Source organism: Phacochoerus africanus, chromosome X (genome assembly GCF_016906955.1).
Source record: "Phacochoerus africanus isolate WHEZ1 chromosome X, ROS_Pafr_v1, whole genome shotgun sequence".
NCBI classification, from domain to species: Eukaryota; Metazoa; Chordata; class Mammalia; order Artiodactyla; family Suidae; genus Phacochoerus; species Phacochoerus africanus.
Window position 1 is genome coordinate 52,305,748 of NC_062560.1, and position 15,230 is coordinate 52,320,977.

Here is a 15,230-nt window from a genome sequence, read left to right on the forward strand (position 1 = left end):
AGAAGTAAACCTGTCACTCTACAGATGACATGTAGCTTTATATAGAGAACCTAAAGTCTCCACCTCAAAATTAGTAGAACTAACAAAAAAATTCAGCAAGGTTGATTCATAATGGATACAGAAATGCCTTGCATTTCTATACACTAATACTGATATATCAGAGAGAGAAAGTACAAAAAAATAAATCCTGTTTAACATTGCATCAAAAAATACCGAGGAATAAGCTTAATGAAGGAGGCGAAACACTTGTACTCTGAAAACTATAAAACATTGACGTAGGAAATTAAATATGATTCAAAGGAATGGAAATATAATCCCATGCTCCAGGATTGGATGAATTAGTATTGTTAAAATGGACATATTAGCAAAGCAGGCTACAGGTTTAAAGCAATCCCTATCAAAATACCAGTGACATTTTTTGCAGGACTAGAACAAATAACTTTAAATTTTGTATGGAAACAAGAAAGACCCCGAATTTCAAAAGCAATCGTGAGAAATAAGGACAAAGCTAGAGGTATCACACAACCTGACATCAGACTATACACCCTGACCTCATCTACAATAATCAAAAGAGCAAGATACTGGCGCAAAAACAGACAGATAGATCTATGGAACTGAATAGAATCCAGAAATAACCCCACGCACCTATTGTTAATGTATGACAAAGGAGGCAAAAATATACCATGCAGAAGAGACAGTCTCTTCAGCAAGCGGTTCTGGGAAAACTGGTCAGTGACATGTAAAACAATGAGGTGAGAACATTCCCCCATACCATATACTAAAGTAAACTCGAAATGGATTAAAGTCCTAAATGTAATAATGGAAACCATAGAAATCATAGGCAGAACACAGTTTGCCATAATTTGTAGCACTATTTTTTTCAATATGTCTCCTAAGGACAGAAAACAAAAGCAAAATTAAATATATGGGATCTAATTGAAATCTAAAAACGCTTGCACAGCAAAGTAAACCATTGACAAAACAAAAAGACAACCTATGGAATGGGAGAAAATATATTTGCAAAAAATTTGACCAACAACTGGTTGATATCCAAAATATACAAACAACTCCTACAACTCAATATAAAAACTGAAACAACCCAATAAAAAAAAAAATGGGCAGAAGACCTGAATAGACATTTTTCCAAAGAAGACATACAGGTGGCTAAGAGGAACTTTAAAAGCTATTCAATGTCACTAATGATTAGATAAATGCAAATCAAAACAATAAAGGAGATATCATTTCACACCTGTCAGAAGGTCTATCATCAAAAAGTCTACAAATAACAAATGTTGGCATGGATGTGGAGAAAAGGGCACCCTATTCGCTGTTGATGGTAATGTAAATTGGTGCAGACACTGTGGAAAACAGTATGGAGGTTCTTCAAAAAGCTAAACACAGAAATACCATATGATCCAACGATTCCACTCCTTGGTATAAACCTTGAAAAAATGAAACCACTACTTGGAAAAGATACAAGCAGCCCAATGTTATTAACAATAACAGCCCTCTTTAAAATAGTCAAGATTAGAAAAGATCCAAACAGGTATTTGGATTAAGAAATGTGGTGGTATTTGTGTATGTGTGTTTAGCCATAAAAATCGAATGAAATTCTGCCATTTGCAGCAATGTTTAGTGAAATAAGTCAGAGTAAGACAAACCCTGTATGTATCATATATATGTAGAATCTACAAAAAGATCCAAATGAATGCATATGCCAAACAGAAACAGATTCACAGACATAAAAAACTTGTGGTCATCAGACGGGTAAAGGGAGGTGACAGAGACAAATCAGGGATGTGGGACTAACAGATACAAACCACAAGATATAAATTGATAAACAAGGATATACTATGTAGCAAAGGAATCAGAGCTATATCTTCTAATAACATAAAATGGAGTAAAATAAGCAAAAATACTGCATCACTATGCTGGACACCTAAAAGTAATATCATATTTCAATAAATTATACTTCAATTTAAAAAAACGTAACCTTTTAAAAAAATACTTACCATATGAATGCTCCCAGAATATGTGATGGGAATATATTTGGTCACAGATATTTGGAAACAGTTTGGCAGTTTCTTATAATGTTAAACACACGCTTATATTGCTACTCTTAAGATTTTTAACTAAGAGAGATGACAGCATAGGTTCATACAAAGACTTGTATATGAATATTAATAGCAGTTTTATTTGTAATGGTCAAGAACCAAAAACATCCCAAATAGCCATACAATGGCATTGCGCAGCAACAAAAACAAATCTTTTATTGCTTTAACTATATCATGAAAAAAAACTCAAAATAATTATGATCAGTTAAAAAAGACAACAAAAAGAGAATATAGCATAGGATTCCATTTATATAAAATTCAAAAAAATTCACACTAATTCATAGTGAGGGAAAGCAGATCAGTGGTTGCCTAGGGATAGGTAGGGACAGGGATCTATAGAGATGAAAGCAACATAAAGGGGAATAAAGACATTTTTGGAGGTGGTAGATATGGTCACTATTTCAACTGTGGTAAGGGCTTTATGAAATTTTACCTAGGGATTCTTTTGCTGGTTTTTTTTCTGTATTTTTTGTTCATTTAAAAATGTTTTATTGTAGTTGATTTACAAAGTCGTGATAATTTCTGTGATAATCACAACAAAGTGATTCAGTTATTCTCATACATATACCCATATCCATTCTTTTTCAGATTCTTCTCCCATATAGGTTATCACAGAATATTGGGTAGAGTTCCCTATTCTATAGAGCAGGTCCTTGATTGTTTTTAAATTTAAAGAATGGAAAAGTGTTTGGAGTCAAATAACCCTCAAATAATTTAAGGCCTGCAACTTACTAGCCAATTAGCTTTTCTTTAAAGTGAATAACAAATCAAAATCTTCAAGATTTTTTTCTATTTATATTAATGCGCTATTGCTTTTTTTGCATTCTCAGTCATATTTTACAACTGTTTCTTTATATGCTATAAATATACTTTTTTTCTCTACAGTTAGTAATGCATATCTCAAGCAAGGTCATGCTTTTCAGTTTGATGGTCCAGGAGCCTGTCTCATTCTGATGTGAGCCACTTCTGGGCACAAATATGTTTCAGAAGTCTGACATTTAAGGAACACTTTGGACTAGGTACCTGCTGTTGGGAAAGTGACAAGGCGATGGGCAGTTGTGGCAAACATGACGTGGTAAGTCAATACTCAAACATACTAACTGGGTAAGACTATTCTGTTCCCCCCCAATTCCAGCCACTTCCTGTCTTCAGTTCTTCTTTTTCCCAGAACTTCTTCCTCCTTCGAGATCCCACTCCAAGGCTGTAGGCCAGCCCACAATAGACTTTGGGGATGTGCTTCTTCTTGGAAAGGTAAGTCATGTGCAAGACAGGCTGAGACAAAATGCAGCCAGCGGTTGGGAACAATCCTCGGCTTGGACCTGGAGAGTTTAGGTGATGCTGAAGAAGAAAATCAACTATGTGAGTCCAGTGGGCTTTGAAGCAAGCGCCTTGCATCTGCATGTGCAAGTTAAATATCACAAAGTTAGCACCACAAAGTTAAACATCACAGAGAACTCAAAGCCAAAGCGCAGGTTCAGGTGAAGCCGGCTAACTGCAGCTTGGGGCCCTGGGGAACAAATTCCTAAAAGAGGTCAGGAGGGAGTTGAGGACACAGTGAAATGAACAGAAGTTGAAAATAAATGTGGATAGATGGCGGTTTCTATCTTCACCAGATCACATGGATGAAAGTCAAGTGAAGTACAGCATGTACCTTTCTGAGAAGTTAAACCTACATCAGGACATGGAGAGGATTAAACCTCCAACAGGTATGGAGAGGAGAGGGTCAGTCAGGTCCTGCAAAGTTCCCTGCTGAGCTAGGACAGTCTTTCTTAGCCATGCCCTCTGTTGGCAAACAGTGAGAAATTTTCCAGATGGAATGTGGCTTAGGCCATCAGTCCCTGGGTCATTTTCTGGTCCCAGAGAGATCCTCCATAGGGAGAGGACTGCCCCTGTGAGTTCTTTTCTTGAGATCAAATTTGTCTGAGCCAGTCAGAAAGGGCCAAGCTTGCAGATGGCAGAGAATTGGGGTCTGGGCGAAGTTTTGGAGTGGCCATGCAATTCCTGAGTGTGGTTTGGGGTGTTTGTAGTAAGAAGAAAGGGAGACCAAAAGAAAACTCTTGCACCCATACAATTCTTGAGGGGAAACTGGAGGTTAATGTAACAAAGTCTGGGCATCTTCAGAAATTTGATTATGTTCTGAGTGCGGATACAGGGCATGGGGAAGGTTTCTGCAGTCCAACAGTTGTCAAGTTCGCCCAAAGCACAACTGGTCCCCAGGAGTAAACACAGATTGTACCCTGGCCCTATCCCCTCTTCTCTTAGTTGCATCAGAAGAAACAAATACTTGGATTTTTAGGAACTACTAAAACTTGGCTCTCGCTCTGCATTCTCTGGCAGAACACAGTGGCAGGTTGGAGTGAACACCACAGAGAATAAGACTGTACCTTTGTGCTGTTGACACTTCCTCCTTTTTCTCCCTTCTACGCTTTCACCGGGGTTCAGGAGTGACAGGTTAAGGGTCACTCCTGTTGTCAGTGGGAGGATGTGACCCTTGATGGGTCCCTCCCAGCCTATGCCTCATGGGGAGCTCCCAAATTCCCCTTCCTCCTGTAGGAAGAGACACAGCAGCTGCAGCTGCACAGATTGGAGGTGTGTAGCTACACAGATTGGAGGTGTGTACCTCCACAAAACCTGATTTCCAGTGAATTCTACCAAGCGAGAGTACATGCCTGGTGGTGACAGTTTCAGAGAGCTGCACTTCCTGTTAGTGAACAAGTTTCACATTTCACATTTGTGTCTCATCATTGCCAGGGTGGCAGTTAAGGCAGTCTGGGCAGCACGTCCGACCAGCATTTAGAGGATAAACTCACTGTTCATATTCAGGTCCTCCTGTACAAGGTCTCAGGGTTCTTGGGATAGGAAGCCAGCCAAGTCTTGTGTGTGAACAGAAGGCTGTCGGTTAATTTGTCTTGTTGGCTTTTGAACAGATGAGGTGAATATGCTTTATACACCGGAACTACTAGGAAGAGAGTACAAGATTCCATGGATGAGTGACTATTACAGTATTTTTTTTTTTCTACAGACTTAGTGGTATGTTTTTGGACACTCCAAAATAAAGTTTTTTATTTTTTTAAATTAAATTGTCTCCCCTTCACAGTATAAGTTGCCAGTTCCATCACTAAAGAATGGATCATTTGTCACTTAAGAATGGCAACATTGGGTGCAGATTTTCTCCCATCAATGTTTTTCCATTTTGGAGCCTAAAAGTGCAGTTAAAGCCCTCAAATTGCCAACATTGGTAAATATATATATATATATATATATATATATATATATATATGAGAGAGAGAGGGAAAACCTACTCAACACTATACACAAACATCACTTGTAGGTGGATTATGACCTAACTGTGAAAGGCAAACCATGAATATGGGAATCAATTTCTTGAAACAGGAAAGCACTAACCATGAGGAAAAGAATGAAAAATTTGACTATGTTATAATTAAGATCTTCTGTTCACAAAGCACAGCATAAAGCAAGAGAAAATACAAACAACAAAGCAAAGGAATATCTTGGCCACACATAGAAAGAAGCACCAGTGGACTGGTATTTCAAACATGTAAACAACTCATTGGGTTAGTAAGTACAAGATAGAAAATAGAGAAGTGTGAAAGAGTTGAACATGAATAGGCCTGTCACAGAGGAGAAAACCCCAAAGGCTCATAAACATGAGAATGTGCAAAAAGTTAATAATCGTAGTAAAAAATAAATTAAGTTCTGGCAATACTTGGTGTAGATGAGTATCTGCAGGATGGCAGGAACTCTGTGTTACTGGTGGGATTGTAAATTGGTACAACCAAACAGAAAATAATTTGGCATCATGTAGAAAAGCTGAAGATGTGCACACTCAATGGGCCAGTGTTCTGTTCTTACATGTACACCTGAGACTTTTAAACATGAGTCCCATGAAAAATGCCCACAAATGTTCACTGCATCATTGTCCATAATAATGGCCCCAAACCAGAAAACGACCCTAATGTCCATCCAGTGTAGGATGTACAACTATATCACAATCACTTTGCTAAAATCATGCACTGGAATGCTAGTCAACAATGGAGACAAAATATCTACGGTTACTAGGAATGGCATGGATGAGTCTCTAAAACTAAATATGACACAGAGTGAAAGAAGCAGGCCATAAAAGGGAGCATGCAGTATGATTCCATTAAAATAACTTCATATAAACTATATTGTTTAGGGATGCATACAAAAGTTGTAAAGTCGTATTTAAAAAAAAAAAAAAAAAAAGCACTGAAGTGGTTATCACAAAGTGAAGATATTGACTACCTCCATAGGGGAGGGTGTGGGTTGTGACTGGGAGGAAATGGTGGGTGTATTCTGGAAGGCTGGCCATGATGGTCTATTTCTTGACCATGGTCCTGGCAACATGGGTGTAAATTGTAAATTTTATAAACTATCTAAACGTGACAGATAATATTTTATGCACTCCTCTATACCTCAAATTTGAAAAAATGCTTCCTCCAAAAAATATAATAGAAAAATATTCGATGTAGAAATTTTGATGAGGTTTGAGTTGTTATGGATGAGGAAGTTGATCTTTTCATCAAGACATCAGCAAATGTCCATTATCTTTAAAAGCGAGGAGGGGGGGAAGAAGGGGTTATTTAAACTATAGGTACCCCATAATCTAGTCATCACTCTAAACCTTTCTCTCGCCAGATAATTCACCCTGTATTTATATCAATTCCCAACTCACTGATGGCAGAAAAATTGGAAGGATCACCATCTACGTTAATAAGACCTTTAGGCATCACAAGCCAAATCCATTACAGTGAGATGAGGCCACCAGACTTGAATGCAAGAAGGCACACGGGGGCTATTGGGCATGGCCATCTGTGCCTTTTTCTCAGGTGAGTCCACTGCAATAACTTAGGGTTAGGGTTTAAGCTATCACATTTAACTGGTGCTCTTGTCCAGAGACCTCCATGTGCTGGGGAATCTAGAGTAAGCTGAGGAATGTCCTCATCACGCTGCGAGGTTGGGCATGAAATTTGCCAAGGTGCAAACAACGTTGGAAGAGCAACGAGTTGGTTCAGGTTGTGCACTTTATATAGGGAGAACTCAGGAGTGGGTTGGGTTTTCCAGAGTTCAATTAAAATGTTTCATCCTCCAGGCTTTGTGTTGTTGGGCTGAACAGTGCTAATCTGTTTTGGCCCCACCTCTTACTCATTCTAGCCTCTACACCAAGCAGAACAACAACAAAAAATTAACTATGTGACAGTTTCTCCTGAGGACGTTGCTTAAGACAATTCTGGGTTACGAAAGTTGTCCTTGAAAAATTTTTAAAAGACAGCATTTTCAGTAGGAATTGCTAGCACCATGGCAGTTTAATGTTGACACACAGTGTATTCTCTCAGGAATTTTCTCTCATCTATCAACCCAGCCAGCCAGCCAGTAAACAATGTTTAACACATGCTAGGTACAAACCACCATGTTTAGCACTGGGGAGGGCGGGAGGGGTGTGTTTATTTTGGTACATACGCTGAGGTGCTGAATTACGTTGCATTTAGCAGAGAGACACCTAAGGTATTCCAGCACCATTTTCTGAGTGAACTGTCACTTCCCCTATACCTGGGAAGACCTCTTTGATTTCCCACTAATAGGAACTGTAGGACTTACTTATGTACACGAAAGGCTCTGCCCCTGGGCTTTCTATTCTGTTCTAGAGACCCAGTACCAGAATATTTAAATCACGGTGGCGTTAAACACGTTTTAATATCTGATAGGGCCAGTTTCTGCGCATTGCACATTTTTTTTTTTTTTTTTCCCTTTCAGGAACGTGTTCGGGCCCGCGGCAGGGGGCGGGGTCGCGCCTCCTCCGCGGCTCTGGTTCCAGTGGAGTCTCACGGACGTGGAGATGGAAATCCCGAGGCTGCTCCCGGCTCGCGGGACGCGACAGGGCGGCGGCGCTGGCAGCCCCGGGGGGGGCGGCGGCCGGATCCACGGAGGTCCTGACCCGCGGGCGGGCCAGGCCCCCGCGCGCCGCCTCCTGCTGCTCCGGGGCCCCCAAGATGGCGGGCCCGGGCGGCGGCGTGAGGAGGCCCGCGCGGCCTCCTCGGGCCCCGGCCAGAGCCCGTCGGCGCCTAGGCCCGATCGCGGCAGCGGCGGCGGCGGCGGCGGCAGTGGCGGCGGCGATGACTTCTTCCTGGTGCTTCTGGACCCGGTGGGTGGAGACGTAGAGACCGCGGGCGCGGGCCAGGCCGCAGGGCCCGTGTGGAGGGAGGAGGCCGGGCTGGGCCCGCGGCTCCAGGGGGGCGAAAGCGGCGCGAACCCTGAGGGCCGCCCTGCGCTGGGCCCCAGCTGCCTGTCTGTTATCCCCGCCCCAGTCCCGGCCCTGGCCCCGATCCCCGCCCCAGGCCTGGGCCCCGCCGCGGCCTTCGCGGGCACCGTCACTATTCACAACCAAAACCTGCTGTTGCGTTTGGAGAACGGCGTCCTCACCCTGGCCACGCCCCCGCCGCCAGCCTGGGCGCCTGGGGTCGCCCCTACCCCTCAGCCCCGGGGTCTGATCGCCCCGCAAGCGGGTATCCCGCATGCCGCGCAGCCTGGCGACTGTCCCGAGCTGCCGCCAGACCTCCTGCTGGCCGAGCGGGCGGAACCTGCGCCGGCCCCAGCGCCCGAGGCGGAGGCGGAGGGCCCAGCTGCTGCTGAGAGCCCCCGCGGGCCCCCTGGGCCGGGCCAGGGCGTGGTGCTGTACCTGTGTCCCGAGGCGCAGTGCGGACAAACCTTCGCCAAGAAGCACCAGCTGAAGGTGCACCTGCTGACGCACAGCAGCAGCCAGGGCCAGCGGCCCTTCAAGTGCCCCCTGGGCGGCTGCGGCTGGACTTTCACCACCTCGTACAAGCTCAAGAGACACCTGCAGTCACACGACAAACTGAGGCCCTTTGGGTGCCCTGCAGAGGGCTGTGGCAAGAGCTTCACCACCGTGTATAACCTCAAAGCACACATGAAGGGCCACGAACAGGAGAACTCATTCAAATGTGAGGTGTGTGAGGAGACTTTCCCCACACAGGCCAAACTCAGCGCCCACCAGCGCAGCCACTTTGAGCCAGAGAGGCCCTATCAGTGCGCGTTTTCGGGCTGCAAGAAGACGTTTATCACAGTGAGTGCCCTCTTTTCCCATAACCGCGCCCACTTCAGGGAACAGGAACTCTTTTCCTGCTCCTTCCCTGGTTGCAGCAAACAGTATGACAAGGCTTGTAGGCTGAAAATTCACCTTCGGAGCCACACTGGCGAGAGACCGTTCCTTTGTGATTTTGAGGGCTGTGGCTGGAACTTCACCAGCATGTCCAAACTCCTAAGGCACAAAAGGAAGCACGATGATGATCGGAGGTTCATGTGCCCTGTGGAAGGCTGTGGGAAATCTTTCACGAGGGCCGAGCATCTCAAAGGCCACAGCATAACCCACCTGGGCACAAAGCCTTTTGTGTGTCCCGTGGAGGGCTGTTGTGCCAGGTTCTCTGCTCGCAGTAGTCTCTACATTCACTCCAAAAAACACTTGCAGGATGTGGACACTTGGAAAAGCCGATGCCCAGTCTCCACTTGTAATAAACTCTTCACATCCAAGCATAGCATGAAGACCCACATGGCCAAAAGGCACAACCTGCGCCAGGATCTCCTAGCTCAGCTAGAAGCTGCAAATTCTCTTACGCCCAGCAGTGAACTTACCAGCCAGGGGCAGAATGACCTCAGTGAGGCAGAGCTTGTGTCTCTCTTCTCTGACGCACCTGGTAATAGTTCCGCTGCAGTCCTGGACACAGCATTGGTGAACTCTGGGATCTTGACTATTGATGTGGCTTCTGTGAACTCAACTCTGGCAGGGAACCATGTCCCTGCTAGTAATAATAATTCCTTAGGGCAGGCAGTGGATCCTCCCGCCTTGATGGCCACCGGTGACCTTCCTCAAAGTCTGGATACCTCACTCTTTTTTGGAACAACAGCCGCCGGTTTTCAGCAGAGCCCCTTAGATATGGATGATGTCTCAACTCTAAGTGTGGGGACATTGGGATCTCTGGGCTCTTTGGCTATGAAAAACTCGAGTCAAGAGCCCCAGGCGTTGACTCCCAGCAGTAAGCTAACAGCAGACACAGATGCTCTGACTCCTTCAAGCACCCTTTGTGAAAGCAGTGTCTCAGAACTACTGCCGCCAACCAAAACGGAATGGAATGTACATCCTGACTCTGACTTTTTTGGACAAGAGGAAGAAACCCAGTTTGGATTCTCCAATCCAGCAGGGAACCATGGGTCTCAGAAAGAAACAGATCTTATCACAGTGACTGGCAGCTCATTTTTGGTATAAACTAAACTCTCTTCATTCCTTGCCATGTGGCTTACTTTTATTGATGACCCTCGATTTTAAGAATTCTAGACTAAATGTTTAACTGCAGTCATTTCTTTCAGGTTTGAAAAAGAACAGAGCCCTGGGCTGCAAGCTTGGAGATTTAAATTCTGATCTTGAGACTGGAACTGACAAGTTGTGTGACCCTGAGCAAGTCACTTATCCTATCTGAGCCTTAATTTCCTTATTTATAAAATGAGCTGGTTTGAATAGCCTGTTTCTAAGGTCATTTCAGCTCTCTTTTCATGGTTTTGTTCTCTTTCTTGAAAATTTACAACTTTTTACATTAACTTACTATTGCATATGTGTCCAATGTAATGAAAAGTACATTGAAAGTTAATGATCTGCGAACTGGTGTTTAAAAATGTAATGGAAATTTTACATAGTGCCAAAATGTGGTGGAGCTTGAAAAAGAAGAACGACAAAAATATGGGCTGGTTCTCTTTACCTGTTTGTTTCTAGCCTTTTTTTTTTTTTTTTTTTTTTTAATGATAGGCTGTGTTGGGCAAAGTGCCAGGGCTTTGATGTGACTCAGACTTAGAAATATTGACTTTGTGGTGTTGAATAAGTGGCCTTAAATAAGTCATTTCTTCTCACTAACTTTAGTTCCCTAGGTGTAAAGCTGTCATTGTAATTTACATATACGTGATGCATCTTAGAGTTCTTTTTCTATTCTAGTAGTTTTAGAGGAAAATGTTTTGTATTTTGGCATGTTTGAGCAAATTTTTATTACCTTTCCTGCCCCTCTTATTCCCTTCCTCAAAGAAAATAAATTAGTATTATTTGAGATCACACTTGTGCAGGCGATAAGACTTTATGTGGGTTAAGAGGCAGGAAAGGGAATCTCTCTCTTCCACAGACTGAAGATTTTTCTCCACGCATTTCTGTGACTTTGCCATCATGTCCATTAGACCAAATTATAGTGTCTTTGTTCTGCATTTAAAGCCATCCAATAGAGTGACTGGAGAACCTGTGCTTCCAAAAAAATCTGGGAATGGACCAGAGTAAGATTTTCTCCCATCTGTGCTCCAGAGAGCTTATTGTTTGTCTTCTCTTTGCATTTTGAGTAAATATTGTGTCTTTTGTGAATATAGCATTTTAGAGTTAGCACTTTCACAACTGTTATGTTTCATCCTCATAATTTTGTGAGCTAGTTGTGGCAAAATTTCAACTATAAATCATTCTAAAATTTATCTAATTTGCATTACAAATGAATTTTACTTAGTAACTCTGCATTGTGTATATATATATGTATACATATATATATAGTCCTAATTGCATGTATATGTATATATACATATAAACAATTTATATATAAATCAACTTTCATTCTACTTTTCTGAGTTTCATGATCACTTTTGTTTATGACCACTTGTTCTATTCCAATTTAGTTGATGTCTGTTACCTTCTACCAGCTCTGCTCCCTCTCCAGCCTATTTAGCATGTACACACCAGTCCTTGCCATGATCTCTCTTTTTAAATTAGGTATGTCTTTTCATGGTTGTCACCATCTCTCAGCCATTCTCATGACCCATCTTTCAGTCTCAATATTTATGCAAGTCTGAGTGTGCATTAAGAAATTATTTTGTGGATTTAGAGGTCAGTTTGTTTATATATTAATCAAATAAAAATGGGGAAATTTTATGTAAGGTTTTAGTGAGACAGGTAGTTCTATTTTTCTAAATTTTTTCACCTTATAGTTCTGCTAGCAAACACTATTAGTTGCTTTGAAACATTCTAATCCAGTACTCTTTGTACGTACATTTGTCGATAACAATTATCATAGCACTTTGGCAGTGCACTTTATAATTTGCCATTTTAAAATGCATCTGTACTAATTTTAAAATTGGTTGTACTCATTCAGTGAAACAAACAAAAAGTATATGTAATTTGTAATCCAAAGAAATTGACAGAGTGTGATTGTTTCTAATCATTTAACAGTTCTCACTCAGCACTTTGGAAACCTTTTAATAAGCATGTTTTAGAAATGTATTTTCATTAGTTAAGTTCTCTTAAATAAGTTATTCTTCTTTTCCTACAGATGGAATTATGAGACTTGAGGTGAATGTGCAGGTTGTAGGTATCTGTTAATATATATAGCCATAAAATATTTAAAAATCCTGTCACTTTGTTTTTTTAATCCCTCATTTTAAAACTATCATAAAATGTGTTTTTGTTATATTCTGTGGAATTGTCAAAGGACAGATATTACTCTTTTCGAAGATAAAATCTTGTAATTATTTGTGGACTCATGGTTTCTTTCATCAATTTGTTCAAAAGATTTCCCTTTCAATACTATTTTCCCAACATGATACTGAAAATGGCATGAAATTGCAGTCAGATTTTTCATTAAAAACATAATGGTTACATCTTTATAAGTGTTGACATAAATTTTCCATTAAAAAATGGAATATGATTTAATTAATTTGCCTTTTGTGCTTCTTCAGTCCTTGGTTTATTAAAGTTTTGCAGTTTGAAAACACAGCAACAAAATACTTTGCAGGCAGGTTTGCATCCAGAGGACTCTGTTGAATATGTTCATCATGAGTTAAAATATGTTTATCTTGACATTTTTACCATGATCTCATTGTAGTGTTACATAATTGAAAGCCTTGAGTAGTAGAAGTGAATCTTAATAGAATATGAGGGTCATTTTTCTCTAGATTAAATACTTCATATTCCTGTCCAGGAAAAATAAGGCTTTGATGTAACAGGGTTTTTATGATTATTCCTTGATTCTAGTTAAAGAATTGATTAATTCCCTGTTTGGGAATATTCATAATCCCTTAGTAATTATTGATATCAAACAGATCCACTTGATGATTTGGTGCTAAAAAAGACCTAATTTAGATGCAGCTTATTTGGATATTGATAATAGTGATAATTTAAATATGAAGCTGAATTGAAATTTATATTATTTATGCTTTTGAACAAAAGATTTACTTGGCAACTTTTTAGAAAGTGAAATGTGTTTTAGGCATTTAGAGAACAGATTATCTAAGTATTTTGTCAGAACTCAAATATATATTGAAAGCAAAGCATTCATTACAAATGAATTTTTCATATTTTTCAAATCTGATTTGATTGGGTAACTATTTTTAAGATAAGAACCTCATTGCATATTTTAAGTGAATTTACTGACTACATATGAATCACAGAGTAGAAGAGTACTAGAGATGTAGATAAGAGGAATAAAATGTGAGCTAGTTCTTAATTTTGGAGAGGACATAGGAATTCACATTAAATATTTCACTTCTAAACAATATTAGCAAGCATGTTTTCAGACACTAAAGGCTTTTAGGAAAAGGAGGAGTGGTAGCTATGTTTTAATGGATGGTTAGATTTAGTTACATAGATAAGAGAGTAGATAAATTCCAGCTAGAGAAAAAAGCACAAAACGAATTTGGGATGGAATTGTCCACCCAACCTTGGGAACGACAACCTAGTTCACATACAGGGCTCATGTTAGATAAAGGCTAAGCGTTAAAGTTAGACTGCCAATACGGAGCCAATCTCTGAAGAGCTGTGAAAACCAATCACAGTGGATAGGACTTTATTCTGGACATGGTTAAGAGTCAGTGAAGATATTTAAGAAGAGAGTCAAAAAATGAATATATAGAAAGATTATGTAGTAAACATGTACAGTGTAGATTTGATGAGGGGAGATAGAAAAATCGTTTAAGAGTCTACTGTAATTTCAGGTTCTGTGATGAAGGCTTGGACTGGAGTCATGGCAAAAAGATTGGTGATATTTCTAAATTAGAGAAACAAATGTAACTTGGTGACTCATTGTATATATGAGACATTTATGAAAAAGTAAAGGAAAATATGAAATGACTCAAGTTTTTTTGAAAACTAAAAATTATGTTTCATTAAAATGAATAAGAGGTTGGATATTGAAATTGTCTGGAATATAAATGGAACAATGATTAGTTTAGGGCATGTTTAATTTATTGGGAAGTGATAAATCATTTGTCCCTTAATAAACTATTCATATTGTGGATTATGTACACCTTTGGCTCCCTCATATAGTCTCAAATTCACATTCAGTGTTTTTGCATTGTTTGCCTTTGAGTATTTACAGTCGTCTTCAACCTCATACAATATGTCCCCAGAGTACTCTGCATCAAAATGAGCTATGTCACCTCTGTCTGACAGTTCTTTCTTACTACTACTCTCTGCCCTACTGTGGATATTCAATGGATATTTTATGTGGTAGTCAGTAATATAATAATCATTTCTTCAGAATTTGGGGGATGCTGTTTAGTCATTAATTGCAATAATTCCTCAATATAAACTCTACTAGATTTTTACCTGTATTTTTCTCGGATCGAAAGAGATAGAACTAGGATTGTCTAAAACTAACTTCCATGTGATCCTTGGGGCTCTTTACTTATAATTTCCTCTGTGACTAATTAATGTGATGTGGGGACTCAGTCACAAGGATCACATTGTCTATTATCTACATACCTTAGCATATTTCTCTTTTTTATTGTTACTCTTACCACTCTTTTTTATTGTTACTCTTACTCAATAACTCAGAAGGAACAGGGCCCAAAGAAAAAGTGAAGGAGTAGTAGCATAAATAACTACCTGGTACTTACATTTTGTTTGATGGTGAATTTTGCTGCCCTGCATTGTCAGCAGAATCCTTCATCTCATTCTAATTTTATGCTGATATTTATGGACATGAAAAACACTTGGCCAACAGAAAATAATTCACCATTTTAAACAAAGCAAAAAAGTAATTCTTAAGA

General features: G+C 40.4%; 1 protein-coding gene across 1 annotated transcript; it reads left to right on the plus strand.

Annotated features, from left to right (window-relative positions):
* The first annotated feature begins 7,891 nt into the window (after nucleotides 1–7,891).
* On the plus strand, nucleotides 7,892–12,898 carry LOC125118590 (zinc finger X-linked protein ZXDB). Its single transcript, XM_047765254.1, has one exon. It carries the CDS (start codon nucleotides 7,993–7,995, stop codon nucleotides 10,432–10,434), a length of 2,442 nt encoding a protein of 813 aa, XP_047621210.1. The 5' UTR covers nucleotides 7,892–7,992; the 3' UTR covers nucleotides 10,435–12,898.
* Nucleotides 12,899–15,230: the final 2,332 nt, after the last annotated feature.